This window comes from Achroia grisella, unplaced genomic scaffold (genome assembly GCF_030625045.1).
Source record: "Achroia grisella isolate CSIRO2021 unplaced genomic scaffold, CSIRO_AGI_Agris_v1 utg1769, whole genome shotgun sequence".
Taxonomy (NCBI): Eukaryota; Metazoa; Arthropoda; class Insecta; order Lepidoptera; family Pyralidae; genus Achroia; species Achroia grisella.
In genome coordinates this window covers 1,229-23,567 of record NW_026712678.1, presented here as the reverse complement: position 1 = coordinate 23,567, position 22,339 = coordinate 1,229, and the positions used below count along the sequence as shown (strand labels likewise).

Sequence of the window (22,339 nt, the reverse complement as noted above, 5' to 3'; positions counted from 1 at the left end):
CGGCCCGTGGAATAAAATAGTGTTCCAATTTATATCCAGGGTAGGTCAGGTACGAAATTTCGTCGGGACAGGATATTTGCGTATCCGTAAGGAAGAGCAAAGCCGGCCTCGCCGTCTCTAGGTGGTGGTGGACGGCGTTGAGATTGGAATGAATTCCCCTGATGTTGCAAAAACTGACTCTGAGCAAGGGAAATGCCGAAGGAGATTTGCTCGGTTTCCTGTTGGCCAAATTGAGCGGAGTATTGCCCACCCCAGAATACGCAGGGCAGCCTGAGTGTGATATCTCAGGGGTGGATTCTCCAGTAACACGGTTACTGGTACCACCCTGGGGTAAAAATCTCTTATATTCCGCTGCCTTGGTTTGTAAGAATGGGGTGGGTTGGGGACGGAAGTAGGAACGGGATTGGGGGCGGGGGAGGGGCATCCGGAACCTACAGCTCACCATGCGAAACGCGATAACGCTTAAAGCCGGTTTTCTGCCGAGGTGTAGTAATTCCCGGTTCGAGCGGCCCAATCGAGCTGAACAACTACGTGTGGTCGTACAGCTTGCTCTACCACTTCAAAAAACTGTATCTGTACTGGTAGTTTGTTCCATAACCGAGCAGCGCGAAATGAAAACGAATTTCCTAAGAATTGAGACTTGCCAAGTGGAAGTTTTAACATTTTGGAGTGGTTTTGGCAGAGACGTCTCGGTCTAGTAGGAGGGGGCAAGAATTGAAAGCGGGATTTAAGGTAAGCAGGAGCATTGGGATTATTAAGGATGTTATAGAGCATGGTCAGGATGTGCATATTATGTCGAAGGCGGATTGGGAGCCACTTTAAACGAGCGCGAAATTCAGAGACGTGATCGTATTTACGTAAACTGAAAATAAATCTGATGGCTAAATTTTGTAAGCGCTCGAGTTTAGTGAGGTTATTTATTAATATATTAAGTTCATGATCGTTTTTAGTAATGTGAGTTTATCATTTGAAATAGGAATGTTTTGAATAATCATTTGCACCTGGTAAGTTATATTAGAATGCATTTCTTCACTATATAGATCGGAAAACGCCGCACGAGACAACATATCAGCTATAAACATATATTTTCCTGGCACGTACGTTACTGTCAAATCGTAACACTGTAACTTCAGTAACATACGTTGCAGACGCGCTGGGACAGACGCTAGAGGTTTTTTAAATATTCCTTCCAAAGGTTTGTGATCCGATTCCACAATGACGCCCTTTTACCCATATATGTACTGATGGAATCGTTCACAACCAAAAACGATAGCTAACATCTCTTTTTCCACCTGTGCATACCGGGTTTGCGCATCTGTAAGCGTACGGTAAGCGTATTCAACGGGGCGACCGCCTTGCATCAAAACTGCGCCCAACGCGTTTCGCGACGCGTCCACAGACAACCGCACTGGCTGCGTCGGGTTGTACAGCGCCAGCACGTCCGCTCCACACACACACTCCTTGAGTTGATCGAACGCGCTTTGCTCGCTGTCCTCCCACCGCCAGTAATTATCTTTTCGCAATAGACTTGTTAACGGAATAGCTACTTCTGAGTAATTTGGAATAAATTTTGATAAGTAATTTACTGCCCCTAAGAACCGCTCGAGATCTTTCTTATCTTTTGGTATTTGCATTTCTTTAATGGCTTTAATTTTATTATAATCCGGTCTCATTCCCTTAGAATCAAACACATGAGCCAGATAAGTCACTTTCTGAACTCCAATTTTACATTTCTGTTTATTAAATTTTAAGTTTATTTCCTTCGCTCTATTTAATAGCGCTCTCAATCTCATATCGTGAATCTGCCGAGTTTCCCCCCACACTATTACATCGTCAACATAATTATCTACACCCTCCAGGTCTTCCAGGTGTTGACGTAGTTTGGCGTGAAAAACTTCTGATGCGCAATTGATACCAAACGGCAGACGTAAAAATTGTTACCGTCCAAAGGGCGTGCTGAAAGTGCATAAGTCCGCGCTCTCATCATCCAGAACCACGGCCCAGAAGCCTGCATTTGCGTCAAGAACTGAAAAGTAACGAGCTCCGTGTAAGCGAGACGCTAATTCCGACACAGTCGGCAACTGGAAGTGAGCACGCTGAATAGCTCTGTTCAGTTCCCGTGGATCCAAGCACACCCTGATTCCATTATCCTTTTTCGCCACCAGCACCAGAGGATGTACCCACTGAGTTGGATGACTCACCTTCCTAATGACCCCTAAATTTACCATTTTATTAAGTTCCTGTGCTAAGCGATCGCGCAACCCATGAGGAATTTTCCTCGACGCACATATGACAGGTGGAACCGAGTTATCAGTTACTATGTGATATTTTCCAAACATCCTAAACCTTTAAATAAGTCATTATAGTTGGATAGTTCAATAGACATTATACGCTTGATTAGCCCTAACTCCTCGCAAGAGTACAGCACGCTGCTACATTCCATGTCCGCAACAGTTACAGCAAATTTAAGATTATAAATAATATTTTTATAATACCAAGGTATAGTACAGATTCCTTTTAATGGAATCATATCATGCGTGTATGATATTAAAGATAGTTTCTTTTTTACAATTATATTCGGATCGAAACCTAATTTCAAAAATGTACTAAAGGAATATTAAAATCGGCCCCCGAGTCCAATTTAAAATTTTCATATCCATTTTCGCACGTTAATATTTGAAACCAGCCCCCTGAATCGTCACTACAGTCGACGGACGAAATATAAAAAATATCATCTTCCGGTTCACTACTCACAACATCACATTCCACTCCATATACTCGCCCGGCCCGACCGCGGCCGGCGTGATGAAATGAAACATTTGACGTCCAGAAGCCCCCGACGAGTCCATGATTACCGCAAACGTAACAGCTTACTCGTTGCGCGGGGCACTCGCCGTCGCTGCACCGCGCGGACCCACAAGCGCGGCACGGAGACCGCGCGGTCCGCTGCGCAAGCGCAGCCGCGGCCGGCCCCCCGCGGCCGCTCCCGCGCGCCGCGCCGCTCGCCGCCCGCCGCGGCCAGCCGCGCGCCGCCGCTCGCCCGCGGCCGCGCGCCGACACCGCGTCCACGCGTGCCGCGTCGCCACTCGATCCTATCTGACGGCAGCTCTCCTGGGACACCTCCTCCGCTTGGCAAATTTTTATGACCTTATCTAGGTCGAGATCATCGCACCGCAACAGTCTGTCCCTGACAGTGGAATGTCGAATTCTATCCCTGATCAACTCCTCTTCCAGGGTGGTGAACTCGCATGTTTTGCTCAGAAGATGCAGTGCGGTGACGTATTGTTGTATAGATTCCCCTTCATCTTGGTTACGCGTAAAAAACTTATATCTCATCAATGTTACATTCGGCTTTGTTCCAAAATAATTATCAAATTTCTTCATCAATACCGCGACGTCATCTCGCTCCTTGTCTTCGTCGAATGTGAACGTTTGATAAACATCGAAGCCATCCGGGCCGATGAGATTCACCATTAGACTAGCTTGGACACTCGAGGGCTCCGAGGCTACACCAGAAGCCTTCAAAAATAAGATGAATTGTTGTTTCCATTTTTTCCAAGCGTCGGCCCGGCTCACGGGACCGCCGTCCATATTTAATTCTGCAGGCGGACGCGCGTGCTCCATTATTACACTTTTATACTGCACCACACCAACACAATGACACAAATATATTTCTAATACTATTTGTTGGGTTTTGTAATAATGGCTTGATTTTAAAAACTCGCAATGAGCGCCACTGTCGCTTGAACATCAAGATCGAGAACGCGGCTGCGAGTGCTTTGTCTCAATTATTAATTCAAATAGCAAATTAAAGTGAACGAAACTAAGGACTTCACTGTGTAAACTATTTAATAACATCAGACAGTGTTAGTGTGTATAAATACGAGTCCCGGGACATGCACCAGGTGGTGAAATAATTCGGTGAGTCGCCATCATTATCAAGCCATTTTTCAATGTTTTAAAACCATTTTGGCCATTCGAGCCTGGATTTGACCAGTTACGAAATCAATAAAACTAAATATGTACTTATTTACACGTATTTATTGGTCTACATTAGGCAAATACACATATTTAATAGGTTTTGGTTATAATATAAAACCGGTAAATAACCAACCTTATTGTTGAAAAGTTATTCGCTTATATCTCAGTTAATACATAAGTTATAAGTGTGAGACCTCTTTAAAACCCATTGTTATAAAGTATATAACCTAATCCAATATAAAATTCCGTTCCAAACGTAGTAATTCATCATATTAATTTCATATTTATTTGCGTAAAATTGATCACGACATACAGCCGCCATTGCGTTTTGCCTTGCGTTGTGCTATTGACCTACAATAAATCAAGTAAAATAAACGTTCATAAAAATGCCCCCTAAACTAGACGGTGAATCCACCAAGGAGGATTATGATAAGTTGGTGCAACCACATATTACTGCAAAAGAGATGTGTTTCTTGAGATTGCAATCTTTATATCAGATTTCAAAAAATGTTCGAGACAAACCCGAGTTGACAAACGAATTTAATGTTCGTTGTACTGAAATGTCATCATGGCGGGAAAAGTTCGAACATAGTATTCTCAATATTACAGTTTTGAAAAAGAAATTCTTTCCTGATTATGTTCCCTTATACAAAGAGGAAGCGAGTTTTGACGAGATATATTTTTTTATTCGTAGTGTTGCCGATAGTTTGAATAAAAATAATAATACAAATAATACACAATCCAGCGATGCTGTTAGTGCTTGTGTTAAACCTAGGCTACCCAAACTGGAGATTTTTCCCTTTGACAGCCGATTGGAAAGTTGGCCGACCTTTAGGGATACCTACTCTAGAGTAATTCACAGTTACAAAGACAGCAAATATTAAGAAATTTTACTATCTGTTGTCAGCTGTCAGTGGTTATGCGTTGACGATTGTTAAGTCGATGCCGGTTACATCGGACAATTAAGAGATAGTTTGTGTTACGTTATTCAAACAACAAGTGTAGGCTGTGAACAATACTTTATTCTTTTGTACAATAGGTGACACATTAGAGTAGTTATAATTTATCTACTCACATGTTAGTTCATAATATCTGACATCTCCTTTCTTAAAATTATATTTAAAAATATACAATGGGAAATAATTCAAATGTTGTGGAAAGTATACAGACATATATATACCTATCTTATCTATCTATTAATCTATATAAACACAATTAGTTGATATCATTCCTTATACATACATTACATGTTTATTATTAGATAATATTATTTTATATATGAAGGTATTGATTCAGATATTCAATAAAATTAATATATAATCATACTAAAACGAAAGAAAAAAAAAAAGATACTTTTTTTTTTTTTATATAATCATAATTTATGCCTGCGTTTAATATTTATTTCATTATTACATGTTAATTAACATTATCTTTTATATAACATTTGACATTCAAATAAATTTCTGTTTTATTTTGGTAAAATACGTCGGAGGAATCTTTATAGTAAAGTGTCCAGTAGTGATCGAGAAGACTGCGGGTCACAACACACTACTCAAGACTGGCAAGTGTCGTTCATCAACCAGGTAACCTTTATATAAACTATATTTAGAATGTTATTCTCCAGAAGAATGTAATCGAGATAGTCAGTTGGGCTATATCACCGCATTAAAAATATAACGGTTGACGTGCAATTCAGCGGGAACTGTACACAAAACCAAGTATTCATAACTTTTGTCATTTTAATAAACATCTGTTAAAAGTAAAACAAATAAAATAAATTAATTAAAAAATTAAATAAGTAATTATTTCAATACGTTATGTTTAACAAATAGTAATTATTGAATTAGTGGGTATATTTTCAATTTAAAATGTAACATTTAAATTAATCCAGGTGTAAAGTATACTTTTGTACTGAAGAAAAATGCTAATTAACGTATATACGTTAACTTTTCTAGTATGTAACCAGAGTCGTCAGCGGGACGAACTCGACACATACAGTTACTATATACCACAGTTTGTACAGTACTACAGTTGTCTATATACCAATATACAACAATACCTTACACAATAATGGTATAAGTTTCTGCATCATGAGGAATGTATACCAGATCCAAAAACCTTAATCATCCAATCAGAGGATGCAAATGATACTCAGGATGGAAAACACATCCAGACAATGCACAGGCATTTTCTAACATTAATTATATTAAGGCGAATAATATTAATTATTTTCCTATGACTGACACGCAAGAACCTAATTAAAATTGTCCATGCTCCTTTAAAATAGAACTTCAGGTCCTAGAATCACTATATTATCTTATATTAGAGATTCTTGGAGATGATCCATCTTCAATTAACCTCCGGATGGATATCAGTGAGGAAATAGCATCACGCTCAAGAAGGGATCTCGAACGAGCTCAGAATGTTGTTCTCTGTCAACTCTTTATTAGATTGTAATATTCTGTATACAACAATATTATAAAATTCTTGTTATAAAAAATACAATATATGAACTATAAAAGTATGTGTTTATATGTAACATAGAAAATTATTAATTTAATTCTGCTACCTACTCAATGGTTGGTGTAGCCATGCTGAACCATGAAAGAAAGACGACACTTCCACAATTAGCTATAAAACGAGATATAGCAAAAACGTATGGCTTCAACCATATCCTGTATCAGTCAAATAACTTAATTTTTAATTACAACACAACTTAATTTCAATTGAAAGGACTGCAGTAGTTATACTAATAGCTACTGCAGTAACTTATTGACATTAGTCGTCTACTGTGTGATACCACACAGTCACTCTTTGACTAGACGCTACTGTTCTCCTGAGTGCACTAAAGAAGGATATGAAGGAAGTTCTTACTTTATTATAATAAAAATTGATACCTTCCTTTTCGGGAATAAATTGTCTGAAATAATAAAAATGGCTAAGTCTGTCAACAACCTAGGCGCGCAACTAAATGCTCACTTTGGTGGTCCGTGGTACTAACTTTCCTATAAGAACCAATAACTGTCTCCAAGGTCTTTCGACAAAAAAGCTGGCACGCAGGAACAGGGCATGGGAGCGAGGCTCCGCCACCCTCTGATCCTACTTGCGTTACACTCACCTCGTGGAGGACATCTTGGTTTCCGACTCCTCTGGCTTCAATCCATCCCGTAATCGACGGTACCATTACAACTCCCATTACAACTCCGCCAATACTATATATACCTTATACCGTGAAGTATGCTGATCATCTAATACATTTCTATAATTAATGGGCCCTTATCACAAATGCTAAGACAATTCTTTCTTGAAATGAAAGTTACAAGATAAAATGTTCAGCCACAGTTTATTAAGAAATAGAACAAAATAGGAAATGTAGATTATGGAATGTTAAAAATTGTTAATACAATTAATAACCTAATGCAATATGTGCTGTTTCTGAATGTAAACCTAGAAAAGGACAGCTTTTATCAAATATTTTTCTGGTCCCTAAATCAGATGGCAAGGCGAGGTAGGCAATAAGTCACAAAAAATAATAATAATAATTACATATATACCTACAGATAACTTTAAAGTAGAATACAATTGTTTAGGTAACACTTGATCTTAAGATGCATATTTTTAAATAAGATTTATAATAAGTCTAAAAATATCTCAGATTTATTTTTGGTAATAATCTTTATCAAAAATATGTTGCCATTTATTTTAGCTACCGAGCCATACAATATTATATATACAATACAATATTATATATTTTACAAACATAATGAACCTAATGACACAGCTAATAAATACCGCTGGTTTTTTATCCATTATTTATTACAATGATTGGTTTCTACTGTGTCTTTCTTATAAAAAATATAAAAAAAAAAATCAATAAAAAAAAAAAAAGATTGTCGACAGACTTCGAACCTATTGTACTCTTTTATAATTAAATAATTAATTGGGAGATAAATGTTTCTGAACCTTCATTATCATGTATTTTTTTTGGATTATAATACATTCAGATCGTTTTCCATTAAACCTATCAATTGAAAAGAGATTAAGTATTCCAGTCCTATTAGAAACCCTTTCACATTCTAAACATGATAAGATTATAAAATTTGCTCAACTTGTAAGCTTACTTGTGTCGCTGGACGGGCCAGCTATTAATAATAATAATAAGCTTAGCTTAGCTAACACTTCTAAATTCCTTAATTTAAAAAATCATTACTACTTTGAAAGGTATATGAATATGCCTAGTTTTGTAATTTCAGTCATTCAATGGTGGCTGAGAAAGATAGATAATTTTGTACATCTCATCAGAGCTGACACTTTTGCCACCAAATTTTTATCTGACGCCTCAACTACTGGGTGGAGAGCAAGGCACGTGCAAGTGGTAGGGCCGAAGAAATTCGACATATAAATTATCTTAAATTCCTTTCAGCTTGTCTAGCATTAAGAATTTTGCTGCGTATAGGCAATACTACCTTAATATTTTACATGAATTGTATGGACGGTATCCAATTTCCTCATTTTAATAGAATAACTAGAATGTTATAGTAATGGTTTGAGCATCGAAAAATCTTATCTTATCTGAATATTGTAAAATCCATCCAGATATAGAGTGGGAAATAGCCAACTGGGTCATTAATAATGACATTCATCTACACGAAATTGTTCCTTTTACAAGTCGCGTTAAAAGAAATATAAAAAATATGTTTCATGACATAGGGATCTGGATACATTTACAATTCACTTATTCACTTTATTTACTTTTGTCTCTATTCTATTTCCATACATTTCCACCATTTGCAGTTATTCCTAAAACCCTTAGAAAGATATTTCTAATAAGGCATGTGATGTTATGATTGTCGCATTGTAGCTCACAAAACCGTGGTATCCATTATTTATAAGCTTTCTTTGTTTCAGAACTAATAACTTTCTTACCTGAGCATAACGTTTTATTATTTAATTTTAGTTCATGCCGCTTAACCTCGTCTCTTACCCTGGTTGCAGGAGTGCTATCAGGGAAATATTATCAAGAGGAAATTTGCCAAGTGCATATCTAGATATTATGTAGGCATTCCTATTCGATAGTAGTATTAGACAGTATGATAATTGCTTAAGAGAGTCGTAATTTTGCATAAATAATTCATATTATATATGCAAATATAATCTTTTATGGAGCATCAATTCCCATTATAATTTATTTCCTTACACAGACATTTAATGAAGGCACAATGGTCAACATGGCACATTAAATTAAATAAGGTCTGTGGGGGTTTAAGCCCACAGTTCTGTGATAATGCTCTTGATTGATTGATGAGGGGTTTTGTTAAATAAAACCGCCTTGGTTGAATGCTACTCGAACACTGATTTTTATTACTAAAATAAATATAATGAGGTGAAATGTATAGAAGTGAAATTGCATGTGTAGGCAATTGTGTATTGCACAGTAAGCAGGCATGTGCGGTTGCCCGTACATCCTGCCGCCACACGAAATGAGAGCATGCATGTGAGATAAAATGCTTGATTGATATTAATGATAAACAATGCTCTGATGGGGTATGCAATACAAGGTGATTAACAATTTCTTACAATCTACTTAATACTTAAATGGTACAAGTTAAGGATGATAACAAGATGATAAACAAACTCCTGTATATTAAATGCTAACTTATAATCTAAATTGTTTGTGTCCCTGAATCTACACTGGGAAATATAAATTTAACGTTTCGCAAAGAAACGGATTTTGTGTTGTCCTTAATGTCTCTACACTGCACTGCACTATCACCTAAGCACTGATCACTACGCGCACTAATGTCCTTCCACTGCACTTCACTAACACCTAAACACTGATCACTTAACACACTTTCGCGGGACTCGCCTAACCTTGTAGGCGGGTGCTCCCGCGCCTGTAGAGGTGGTTCAACCTGCTCCTTCCGATGTCTCTGTTTAATTTTATTGACTACACAGATTCTTCCCACGACACATAGCACGAATATAATTATGTACAATAATGTGTAATGATGGATGTCGTGATGTGATAAGCTGCTCAAGTTCGCCTGCTCCTTGATATTAGCTAATTGGGAACCCAATTGATCCCATTGGGTTTGATGACTTTCGATGGTAAGATTTAGTGGCAGTGTGGTATTAATTATTGAATTTAGGATAGACCTATGTGGGGCTTCAATTTCGGGATTTATATTAATTTCATTAATAAAATTATTGTGTGCGTAGATGGTAAATAAATTTCCCTTTATGATGCAACCTTCATGTATACTGATAATTCCACTTCCGTGCAGAGTGTTAGTGACAATATCAGATATACATAACAAACGTATCTGACACTGCCCACAACAATGAAATAGCCAGACATTCCGTCGTCGTAATTTGAGCCATGAATCTTCACACGGCGCTTGCTTTGTTTTGCAGACTGATGAGTTGGCACTGTCTGTGAACCTGATATCGCATAGGGAATGTTTTATTTTTCAATCATATACGGGCTTATTTAATGTGCATAGTTTTTTGTCGGATGATATGTGGATGCATGATTGTAGATCAATATCTGTGAAGAAGATTGCCATGTCCTTTCTCAGATTAAATGCTATGTAAGTGGTAGGTGGAATAATAATGTAAGTTTTATTCGACCTTCTTTGTGGTATACTTAAAATTTGATCCAGTTCATATATTTCGTTACTCAATAATGGAATTTTTACTTGAACGATCAATAATTTATTAATTATTCTAGCTGATATTTTTAGCAATTTATATATGTAGTTCTTTTATTTCAGTCTTTCCCACCGGTAATGTGAGATCACCACGCAATTGACTGAGGATAATGCTAATTTGATTTGCTAATTGTTCAGGAGATAATAAATGAGGGTCAATGTGACCTTGAGATATAATGATCACTGTATCAAGGAGTGTAGTTTGTATACGTCTCAGGTGTGATAAAAGTATGCTTGCTGATAGGCCAGATGATATGATATGTGCATCCTCTTGTTGCCTAGATCGATCCAATTGTACTTGTGATGTCATATTATTTAAATACTCTCTAATGAATGAAAATTGTTGATTCATATATTGTTCGTTACGACGTAATATATTGTATTCAGCCTCCAAGATTGAAGTTTGATTTTTATATAATTTTAACAGATGCTCTTCATTTTGTGATATTTTTTCGATATCTTGGTGGTATTGCTCAGCGAATCGCTCGTCCAGTACTCCAAATAAGCTGTTAGCAACATATCCAACTCCATTTATTAGCCCTCTCTTGACTCTATTTGGAGAGTTTTGAAGCAATGTATTGTAATGGCGAATTTCATTTAGTTCGTGATCTAATTGAGGGGCAATATTACGTATATACGATTGTATATTTGATGCGTTGTTTAGGTTTCTAATATATTTCAGGTAATGTTCTATTTCAGACACGCCTTGCCAATATGGTATCATATTATAATATACGACGAGATTCCATTCATCTCTGATTATTTGGAGATCTGATATTTTATCAAAATATAGTCCTTGATCATTGTTTAGTTGAGTGATATTGTACGGTTGGACCTCAAGTTGCATTGTTGGGGTAAACAACATGAACATCATGAGGAGCGCTGTATAGACATAAGTTAAAAATGATTTAGGCTTGCGTGTACATTTTGATTTCGTGATATTCTCCCTTTGTGCTTGATTTTTGCTCAATGAAGAAGGTTCATCGGTTACAGGTAAAAGTACTAATTTTGTAATTGGTCGTTTCACCATATTGCTATGTGTTTTTAAAGTTACAACCCTTACATGACCGTCTTTTCCAGGGTGCAACTCTTGTATGCGACCTAATGCCCACCTTCCAGGAGGTAAACTTTCCTCTTTTATTAGGACAACGTCATTGATAGCAAGGTTTCTGCTGACTGCTCTCCATTTAGATCTTGTTTGTAATTGCTGTAGATATTCATCGGACCATCTTTTCCAGAAATGTTTATTCATTGACTGTACCAACTGCCATCGCGTTGTACTCTGCATAGTATGTGGTTCCGATTGTGGTCGTGATAATAATGCTCCTCCCACCAGGAAGTGAACTGGTGTTAAATATTCATCATCTGCATTTTCTGATAATACGCAAAGTGGCCTCGAGTTCAAACATGCTTCGATCTGACATAGTAAAGTGGTGAACTCTTCATAGGTCAGCTTCTGTTCACCTATAACACGTTTGAGGTGATATTTCAGGCTACCCACTGCTCTTTCCCATAGGCCCCCTGCACTGGGCCATGCTGGAGCATTGAAATGCCACTGAACTTCCATTTCAGTAACTTTATTAATAAATTCGTGATTGATATAAGATAAGATTTCCTTATATTCTCTTTTTAAACAGCGGTCGGCACCTACAAAGTTGGTCCCATTGTCACTATACATATGCTGTGGGGTTCCACGTCTACTGCAAAACCGACGAAAAGCTGCTAGAAATGCTGGTGTACTGAGATCTGATACGAGCTCCAAATGTATAGCTTTTGTTGAAAGGCAGACAAAAACTGATATATAACCTTTACTAGTCCTTATTCCCCTTCCCTTGTTGACCTTCAGTTCTACAAATCCAGTGTAATCTACTCCTGTATGTGTAAAGGGTCTAGAGGGTGTAACTCTAGGCTGAGGTAAGTCTGCCATAATTTGATTCTGTTTATGATGATTATAGCGCCTGCATTTGACACATTTTCTCAGCTGTCGCTTCACTGTTCGTATACCTGATATAATCCAATATTTATTTCTATATATGATAGGGTAAGTTTTGGACCTCCATGCAAAGTTGCTAGGTGTGCTTGGTGAATAATCAACTCTGTAAGACGACTATTACTACCTAAAATAATTGGGTGCTTTGCTGTGTAACTGAGTATTGAATTATTCAGTCTCCCTCCTACTCTCAAAATTCCATCGGTATCCATAAAGGGGTTTAAATTTCCTAAACTACTTTTAGTTGAAACTAATTGCTTTTTATTTAAATTATTAATATCTTCTAAAAATTGATATGCTTGATATGACTTAATTATTAAATTCATTGACCGCTTCATTTCTTCGAAAGACAATGTGTCTACACGTGTCGTATTCTGCTGACACCGCGCGCGCTCAATAAAACGCAATACCCATGCTAATATACGAGTAATTTGTGTTAAAGAGCTATAATCATTTAATAAATTCATTATAAATGATTGCTCATTTTGATATAAGGCTACATTCACACAAGCCTTTTTTATTTCAATATTTGGTGATTGATATTTTTCTTTTACCATACTGTTAGGGTTAAATGTTAATAACCACCTTGGACCTTCCCACCACAGACGATAATTTTACAGATGAGATGATGTCATTCCCCTGGTTGCACAATCCGCAGGATTTTCATCTGTTTTAACGTGATGCCATTGTGATGGAGGTATAATATCAGTAGCTTGCTGAACTCTATTTGCAACAAACTCTTTCCATCTTGATTTGTCACCCTGTAGCCAACCCAAAACAAACATAGAGTCAGTCCAAGCATAAATTTGAACATTTTTATACGTTAATGATTTGACTACTTTATGTATAAGTTGCGATAATAAAACTGTACCACACAATTCTAGTCTCGGTAATGATACTTTTTTGTTCAGTGGTGATAATTTTGTTTTTGCCGCTACTAGCGTTGATGTGAACGTGCCCCTACAGTCTGTGCTGACAATATACACAGCACAAGCGTATGCTTTTTCTGATGCATCGCTAAATCCGTGTAATTGTATATTGTTATTATTTTGACCCAGATACCTTTTAATAGTGAATTTATTTATCGTTTTAAAGTCGTTTTCTAATTGATTACAATCTTGTATGATATCATATTGTAACTGAGTATCCCATGACAACCCAGTGGCCCACACTCTCTGAAAGATTAATTTTGCTCTAATAGATACTGGTGACAGCCAGCCTAGGGGTCAAATAATTTTGCTATTGATGATAATAAATGTCTTTTTGTGTATGATTTGCTATTTGATTCATATGATATGTTTTGATATGAGAATGAGTCACCTGATGGACTCCACTGTAATCCAAGTGTTTTTCTACTCTTTTTACATTTGAATTCGTATGGTGAGTCGAGCATTTCTGGCGACAAGTCTTCTACGAGTCTTGCGTCGTTACTGGACCACTTGCGAATGTTCATGCCTGCGCCCCTCAGTATTGATATGATCTGTCTTTGTAGTTCTTTTGTTTGTTCAAGAGAGTCTGCACCGCCCAATAAATCGTCCATATAAAATTATTGTTCTAATGCTGATGCTGCTAAGGGATATATATCGCCGTCATCTTGTGCTAACTGCCTGAGTGTTCTCATGGCTAAATATGGCGCGGCCTTGGTGCCGTAAGTGACTGTCGTTAAATGATATGTTTGTAGTGGTTCAATCTCTGAACTCCTCCATATAATTGATTGTAGTATCTGATCTGATTTTCGAACCATGATTTGGCGAAACATTTTCTCAATGTCAGCCGTGATAACATATTTATATTGCCTCCATTTTATGATCAGCCCTTGAATGTCATGTTGTAAATTAGAAACACACTCCATTAAGTCATTTAAGCTATAACCAGATGATGTTTTAGAAGAGGCATTAAACACAACTCGAAGTTTGTGGTAGTGGAGTCTAATTTAGTTACACCATGATGCGGCATGTAGAATAAGGGTTGTTCAGTGCTATTGGTTTTACGCATATGGCCTAGATCTTTATACTCCTCCATGAATCCTTTATATCCGACGAAAAATGATGTATTCTTTGTTAATTTATGCTCTAATTGCTTAAACTGTGCTATAGCTCGTTCCTTTGATTTACCATGATCAATATGATATACATGCTCGAATCCTGGTTTCATTGGTAGCGCAACTTCATATTTCCCATCTTCTAAACGTTTTGTTGTGTCCATGTAGATGTTTTCACAACGTTGCTCTCCCTCTGATAGTGGTGATAAACTGCTTGTGATATCTTCTATTTCCCAGTACTGAGATATCTCACTTAGGTCGTTGATCACAACGTGACAATTAAATGTTTTTATTCCCACGCGACCTGAGACTATCCAGCCCAGTTCTGTTCGCTGTGCTATAGGTCCCATCCCTATGTCCTTTTATCAAACCGTCTAAAATTATCTCCGAATATATATTGGTATTTAATAAAATGTCTATATTGCTTTAAGTGTTATAATCAGGGTCTGCTAATGGTAAATTTTTTAAGTGATGAAAATTACTTATATCGAATGATGTAGTAGGCAGATTGCGAACTATTTTTCTCGGCATAATTAGTGCTTCGGCAACAAACTCATAGTCGTTACGTAACGATTTGCAGTCCAGTAGAACTTTTCCCCTGCTTTGATTTGGTGATTCTCCTATACCAGCAACGGAAGCGTTCAGATGTTCACGAGGCAATCCTAACAGTTGTACGGCGCTTTCCGTTATCATAGTAATCTGCGAACCTTGGTCTAATAAGGCCCGTAGAGTTACATACGACCCATCGCTTGATAATACCTGCATTTGTATAGTTGTTAATAACATTTCATCATTATTTGCTACATAATTAGCGCTATATCGTTTGTCAGCTGATTTTGCAAAATTTTTATTATTCATTTGTGGTGACCTCTTTATTGGAAACGCGTCGTGGAGCATCGTATTATGCTCGCTGTTGCATTCCTTACATCGCTTCGTTGAAAAACAATTAGTGTCATGTTTGTATAGACAATTTGGACATATATTAAGTTTAGTCACTGTCGCCAATTTTGATTTTGGTGACAGGTCAATGAACTGATTACATTTAAATAAATCATGGTCTTGATTGCATTGTGGACATTTATATGTCTTCGTAGTTACTGCTTGAAAGAATGGTTTTTGATATGGTTTATCTATTTTATTATGGCCTGTATTATTATGAGAATAAATATTTATGCTAGGTCTCCCAGTGCTCATAAATCTAAATGAATTTGATGATGATGGTTTGCTTATATGATGCTGTGACACCTTTTCAGTTGTCACTACCCTTTCCTTTCTACTTATGGGTTCGAGAGCTGTAAATTTACTCTCTAGGAATCCCATAAATTCGTCTAAAGCTGGCAGACTCCTGGGATCCTTACGAGCTTCCATATAGGCAGCATACGTTAAATGATCTAATTTTTTTGATAATATATGGACTAATAATGGGTCCCAGGTTGTTGTATCAATGCCAAGATTGTGAATGGCATGGATACATTCCATGCTAACGTCGTGCAGCTTTTTAATATCGAATGACGTTTGTTTGCTTATATTGGCTTGATTTAATAATATCTCAATATGCTTTGTGAATAGAATTTGTGGGTTATTATAGCGGTGTGTTAAGATTTCCCACGCGGTGTCATAATTATCTGAGGAGATGGTGAGATGGTGAATGAGACGTTCAGCTTCTCCTTTTATTTTACCCTTGAGGTGCTGCATTTTTTGTGATTTTGACAATGTGTTATTATTATGAATGGCCTCATAAAATAGGTCATGAAAAGTAGGCCAATGGGTGTATTGACCTGTGAAGGTTGGTATCTCCAGCTGTGGTGTTGAATAGTTTAAGTGAGCTGCTGAACTTAGTTTTTTATTTAATCTCCGCTTTATAGTTCTGTATGATGTTTCATTTTCAAGGAAAGAACTACAAATTAGAAAAAACAAAACACGCTCTATGAAAAATGAACTTTCAGCTTTATACAAGCTAGTTAATAGATATATAAGGAGAGATTATGCAAAATATAGGCAAGATACAATAGAGAGGCACCTACAATATAGCGGAAGTTCAAAAAAGGCTTACAAAGAACTTAAAACAAATAAATCATGGATAGAAGGATTAAGAAGCCTAGGAAAAGATTTATGTAAACGGAGTGATATTGTCAACATTGCAACAGAATTCTATACAAATTTATACAGTGACAGCAAGCAAACAACTAAAATATTAAAGAAAAAAATCGAAAGCAACTACTGTAACAATATTAAACTGATAAATGAAAATGAAATTATGGATGCAATAAAGAGTTTAAAACTAGAAAAAAGCTCTGGAGCCGACAACATACCAAATGAAGCACTAAAATTCGCGAACACGATACTAGCAGCACCATTAAGTGAATTGTTTAATTTGATTCTTCAAAAAGCTGAAACGCCATCCCAATGGTCGGAAGCAAACATCATACTAATTTACAAGAAAGGAGATCCAAAGGATATTGGTAATTATAGGCCGATTAGCTTGCTACCCAGTCTTTACAAACTTTTCTCTACTATCTTAAATAAAAGAATAAGCGCTATGATAGAAGCAAAACAACCGGTAGAACAGGCAGGCTTTAGAAAGGGTTTTTCCACAGTTGATCACATTCACACAATCGACTTAATAATGGAAAAATATCAAGAAAAACATGGATGTCTACATATCACTTTTATTGATTACTAAAAAGCATTTGATTCGGTAACACACACAAGTATATGGGAAAGCTTAAACCAACAAGGAGTCGAAGAAGTGTATATAAATGCTATTAAAAGTATATACGACAACAATACAGGAAGAATTAAACTCGAAACCCTAGGCCCAACCTTTCCCATAACAAGAGGAGTAAGGCAGGGAGATCCCCTCTCTCCAAAATTATTCATAGCCATCCTAGAATCCACTATGGGTAAGATAGATTGGAATAAGTCAGGAATATATATTAAAGGAAGATATTTAAGCCACCTTAGGTTTGCAGATGACCAGGTCATCTGCAAACCTAAGGTGGCTTAAATATCTTCTATTACTTTCAGAGTCGGGTTGCCAGATGCAGTTCATGATAGAATCTTTACATAGTGCTAGTATTAAGGTGGGACTGGAAATGAACCTCACTAAAACTAAGGTAATGACAAACAGCTTTAAAGTATCCATTATAATTAATGGAGAGCCACTGGAATATGTAGAAAAATATGTATACCTCGGAAAAAGAATAAGTTTTGACAGAAACAACAACACACTAGAAATAGAAAGAAGAATACAACAAACATGGAACAAATATTGGAGCCTTAAAGAAATTTTTAAAAGTAATATGCCAATAGCTATAAAAACAAAAGTTATGAATTGCAGTCTCTTACCATGCTTGACGTATGGATGTCAAACATGGAAATTCACCGCTAAAGCTACAAATAGAATCAACGTATGTCAAAGAGGACTAGAGAGAAGCATGCTTAATATTAAAAAATCAGACAAAATAAGACACACCAGGATTAGAGGGATAACTAAAGCAATTAATGCTAAGAGTTATGCAAAGAAGCTCAAATGGAAATGGGCAGGACATATCGCGAGAGTAACAGACCAGAGATGGACAACGCAAGTAACTTTGTGGAGCGGACCACCAGGCAAGAGAAGTAAAGGAAGACCTTTGACTCGCTGGGAGGATGATATCAAACGAGTAGCTGGCTCAAACTGGACATTAGTAGCACAAAACAGAGACAAATGGACATCTTTGGAGGAGGCCTTTACCCAAAATGGGGTTCTTGATAACTAAATATATGTAAATATATAAATACATATTAGTAACAAATAGATTAATAATAATAAATACATATAGTAAATAATAATAATAATAAAAATACTTGAATATAAATTAACAAATAGTGATAAATATATATTTCTAAGTTACTAACACCATAAATTTGTAATAAGCAAGAAATAAAAAGGCTTTTTTAATTTAATTTAATTTAATTTAATTTAATGATGTTTCATAGCTCGCGAACTCTGTATCATAGTCTACATCTTCTCCTTGCAAAATGTTGTCTATTTGAAGATGTAAATTTTCGATAGTACTCCATCGTGATTGTATACTACGAAGCTCATCCTCCAACTCCCATTTTTCATCTATGCTATCCACATTTACGCTCAATAAAAGACGATTAAAAGCCCTAAAATTTGTTCTTTGTAAAGTTAGTAATTCGTCTGCCTTTTGGTTACGCTGAGTGCCCTTATCTTCTTTATTAAAAGAAATTAATTTTGATATTATGTCTTGGAAAACATCTTTCGTTTTTTGATAAATGTTATCCCGAAAATACTGCGCAGATTTATCCTCGTATGAAGATAACTCTACGTGATTCTGTTCGAACTCTCCCCACAAGTTATTTAAGGTTTCTATCCTATTTTTTAGATAGTCCGATGATTTTCTAGAGGATGAGTCCTTATTAAAATTTATTCTTATTTTATTTATTGATTCAAATATGTCAGCCTGACGCTTGATTAGCTCCATCTTATATTTTAATAGCTAATAATTAAAGGAACAGTCTTACTTGATCTGCTTCTCACTCTGCTGTTACACTGATGATGTTCTGCTATGCTGCTGATGATGCTCTGCTCTGATGTTGATGATGCTCTGCTCTGATGCTGATGATGCTCTGCTCTGATGCTGATGATGCGATGTCTGTGAACCGTGCTCTCGGCCCACGTGACACCACTTACAGGATTCCGCGATTGTCACTTTTTAAAGTTCTTCAACGCGAGATCCCGCCTTCGACCGAACAGGAGTAAGGTCAAAGACTCGAAGGACCAAAGAATGTGGGGGTTTAAGCCCACAGTTCCGTGATAATGCTATTGATTGATTGATGAGGGGTTTTTGATAAATAAAACCGCCTTGGTTGAATGCTACTCGAACACTGATTTTTATTACTAAAATAAATATAATGAGGTGAAATGTATAGAAGTGAAATTGCATGTGTAGGCAATTGTGTATTGCACAGTAAGCAGGCATGTGCGGTTGCCCGTACAAGGTCTGCATTATCCGTTTGGATCTAGTTTATCGAAAATTGTCAGAATGGAGAGATTTTTAAGGGAGTATATCACATTCAAAGTAGGTCACTTTGGATACCAATATTGCTTTAAGACGTTTAAGTACATGGTGGCCTAACGAATAATTAAACTTACAGAGATTAAAAGATAATTAACTGCTAGTATTAACATCGCATATAGAATGCAAACACTTTTTAATATTAGCATAAATAACATATAGGTACATTTCTGATGATCAGGTAATAATTAAAATTCTTGATTTAATTAAAACGTCACGCATAGATGTTATACAACCAATTATTTGACCACTTCTTTCTAGAAAAATCCTCCATCTGTCCAGCCAAGATTTTAGAATGTTATCTAAATAGAACTTATGATTTAATAAAACTTGACAACCTCTTCATTGGTCTCAGTCGACCCTACATACCATTTGGCAAGCAAACTTTTAGCCGTTGCATAAAACTGACGGTCGACAAATGTGGGCTAGATGTGTTATTGTTTGCACACACATAGTATCAGTATATAAACATAATCCTGCAGGCTGGAGTACCAATTCAAATAAATATATAGAGCTATAAATAATAATAAAATCACAGTTGAACGTATCGTAAACCAATTATATAATAGTTTGGTTTTTATTTTGTTATATACAATAATAATAATTATCATCAGTTATTTTGAAACTTTGTGATCGTTTCTTGTTTTATTTAATCTGTAATTCAATAAATTATGCACACAGAATGTTTTAATAGTTTTCTCATTGAATATTTTTCTGGTCGAACTCTCAAAGTCTACATGTTGTTATATATATTTAGTACTAATCTCGAGGACGAAGCGCAAAGTATAATTAATGATTAAACGAACTTACCTAAGTGAAGTTCTATCATAATTATACGAAGCGCTTCGTCCGAAGAGATTAGTATATATTCCCGCCTACCCAATGTAATTTTTGTGCCCATCATAATAACACCAAAAAATATTTCAATGAGCAAATTAAATCTTCAAAGGATATTTCACTCTAAACTTAATGAACGGAAACTTAAATGAAGTAACCAAGTTAACAATCCACCTACAAAAAACAAAAAAAGAAAATACCCTCTCAACAATAGTGCAAAAGCAGTGTCACTTGTGCGTTACTACATGTTGTTATATATATTTAGTACTAATCTCTTCGGACGAAGCGCTTCGTATAATTATGATAGAACTTCACTTAGGTAAGTTCGTTTAATCATTAATTGTATGCGAAACACAATATTACTTACTTACTAACAGAAATACAATGAAAATTTTATGTGTACCCCAATCTATTTGGTGGTATTACTGTTCTACCAAATCTCGTAACATAATAATTATTATTATTCTGAGTTGAGCAACTCGAATTAGGTATATGTATGTTATCATAATCCAGGTTATAATCAGAGCTCTTTCGTAGTGTGAGCCGCGGCATTCAGTCGACGAGCGCAGAGCGTGCCAGTTGTGTTTTGAATATTAAAGTGAATTGTATTAGCAATGGGTTTATCTCAGTCTTAGTTGGGCCTGGGGGAAGCTGCAAGTAGTGATGGTGAGTGTTAATGCGCTTTGTTTTCTTTCTTTTTTTTTTTTTATTAATTAGTTAGGTTAGTTAGGTTTGTATATATAGTTAGGCTAAGTCAGTTAGGTTAAGATTCGAGGCTGTCCGTCCCATCCTCAAAAGGTGGATGAATAGGAGATGGCCACTGACGTACCGCATGACGCAGATACTGTCCGGGCACGGCTGCTTTGGGCGGTATCTGTGTCATGTGGCGAGGAAGGAGCCGACGACCGGCTGCCACGAATGCGGAGGTGTAGAGGACACGGCGCAACACACGCTGGAAATATGTCCAGCGTTTGAGAGTGAGCGCCGTGTCCTCACACGAATAGTGGGGGACGATCTCTCGCTGCCGAATTTAGTTCGGAGGATGGTCAGTAGCGAGAGATCGTGGCTGGCGGTGAGCTCCTTCTGCGAGGAAGTTATCTCGCGGAAGGAGGCGGCGGAAAGGGAGCGGGAGTCAGCTCGTCCCGCTTCCCTCCGCCGCAGAAGAGCCAGGCCTAGAGGTGGGAGCGTATCCAACTCCGTCCCCCTCTATCCCCCACTGGGGCCGGGGTGACTGCCTTGAGGGAGGCAGTCCCCCCAATCCAAAGGCCCCGGAGGTGTGCGCGTGTACCCACACGCCTCCACAATGGAGTAGGGCGAAATAGGTCGCCCTAACCACTAAACGAGATGGGGCCTGCCCTACAACATCTACAGGGCGGGCCGTCGCCGTCGGAGCTGGGGCAGAATGCACTTGCGAATCCCCTGGCTCCGGCATAGGCGCTCGTAGGTACACCGTGTGGTTTTTAGTGAGTCAAGTCTCACACACCACCTCGCCATCCCTCCGGCGAGGTGACGGTCTTTTGAAGATTTTCCACACGTTAAAAAAAAAAAAAAAAAAAAAAAAAAAAAAAAAAAAAAAAAAAGTTAGGTTAAGATAGTTAGGTTAAGTTTATTTTGTTTTCTGTTTTGTGTCCGGTTTGCGCTGAGGTGGTCTGTGGTGAATTCACCGGGAGCGACAGGGGTAACTCCTGTCTGC

The 22,339-nt window shown here is 37.1% G+C and overlaps 2 protein-coding genes across 2 annotated transcripts; both read right to left on the bottom strand.

Moving 5' to 3' along the window:
* Positions 1-14,541: 14,541 nt before the first annotated feature.
* Positions 14,542-15,072, bottom strand: LOC131841492 (uncharacterized). Its single transcript, XM_059189813.1, has one exon. The coding sequence runs from the start codon at positions 15,070-15,072 to the stop codon at positions 14,542-14,544; it is 531 nt and encodes a 176-aa protein (XP_059045796.1).
* Positions 15,073-15,148: 76 nt separating this feature from the next.
* On the bottom strand, positions 15,149-16,417 carry LOC131841491 (uncharacterized). Its single transcript, XM_059189812.1, has one exon. It carries the CDS (start codon positions 16,415-16,417, stop codon positions 15,149-15,151), a length of 1,269 nt encoding a protein of 422 aa, XP_059045795.1.
* Positions 16,418-22,339: the final 5,922 nt, after the last annotated feature.

Excerpts from the sequence above, each read along its gene's own strand:
- LOC131841492 (XM_059189813.1), bottom strand. The coding sequence starts at position 15,072 with ATGGGACCTATAGCACAGCGAACAGAACTGGGCTGGATAGTCTCAGGT.
- LOC131841491 (XM_059189812.1), bottom strand. The coding sequence starts at position 16,417 with ATGCAGCACCTCAAGGGTAAAATAAAAGGAGAAGCTGAACGTCTCATT.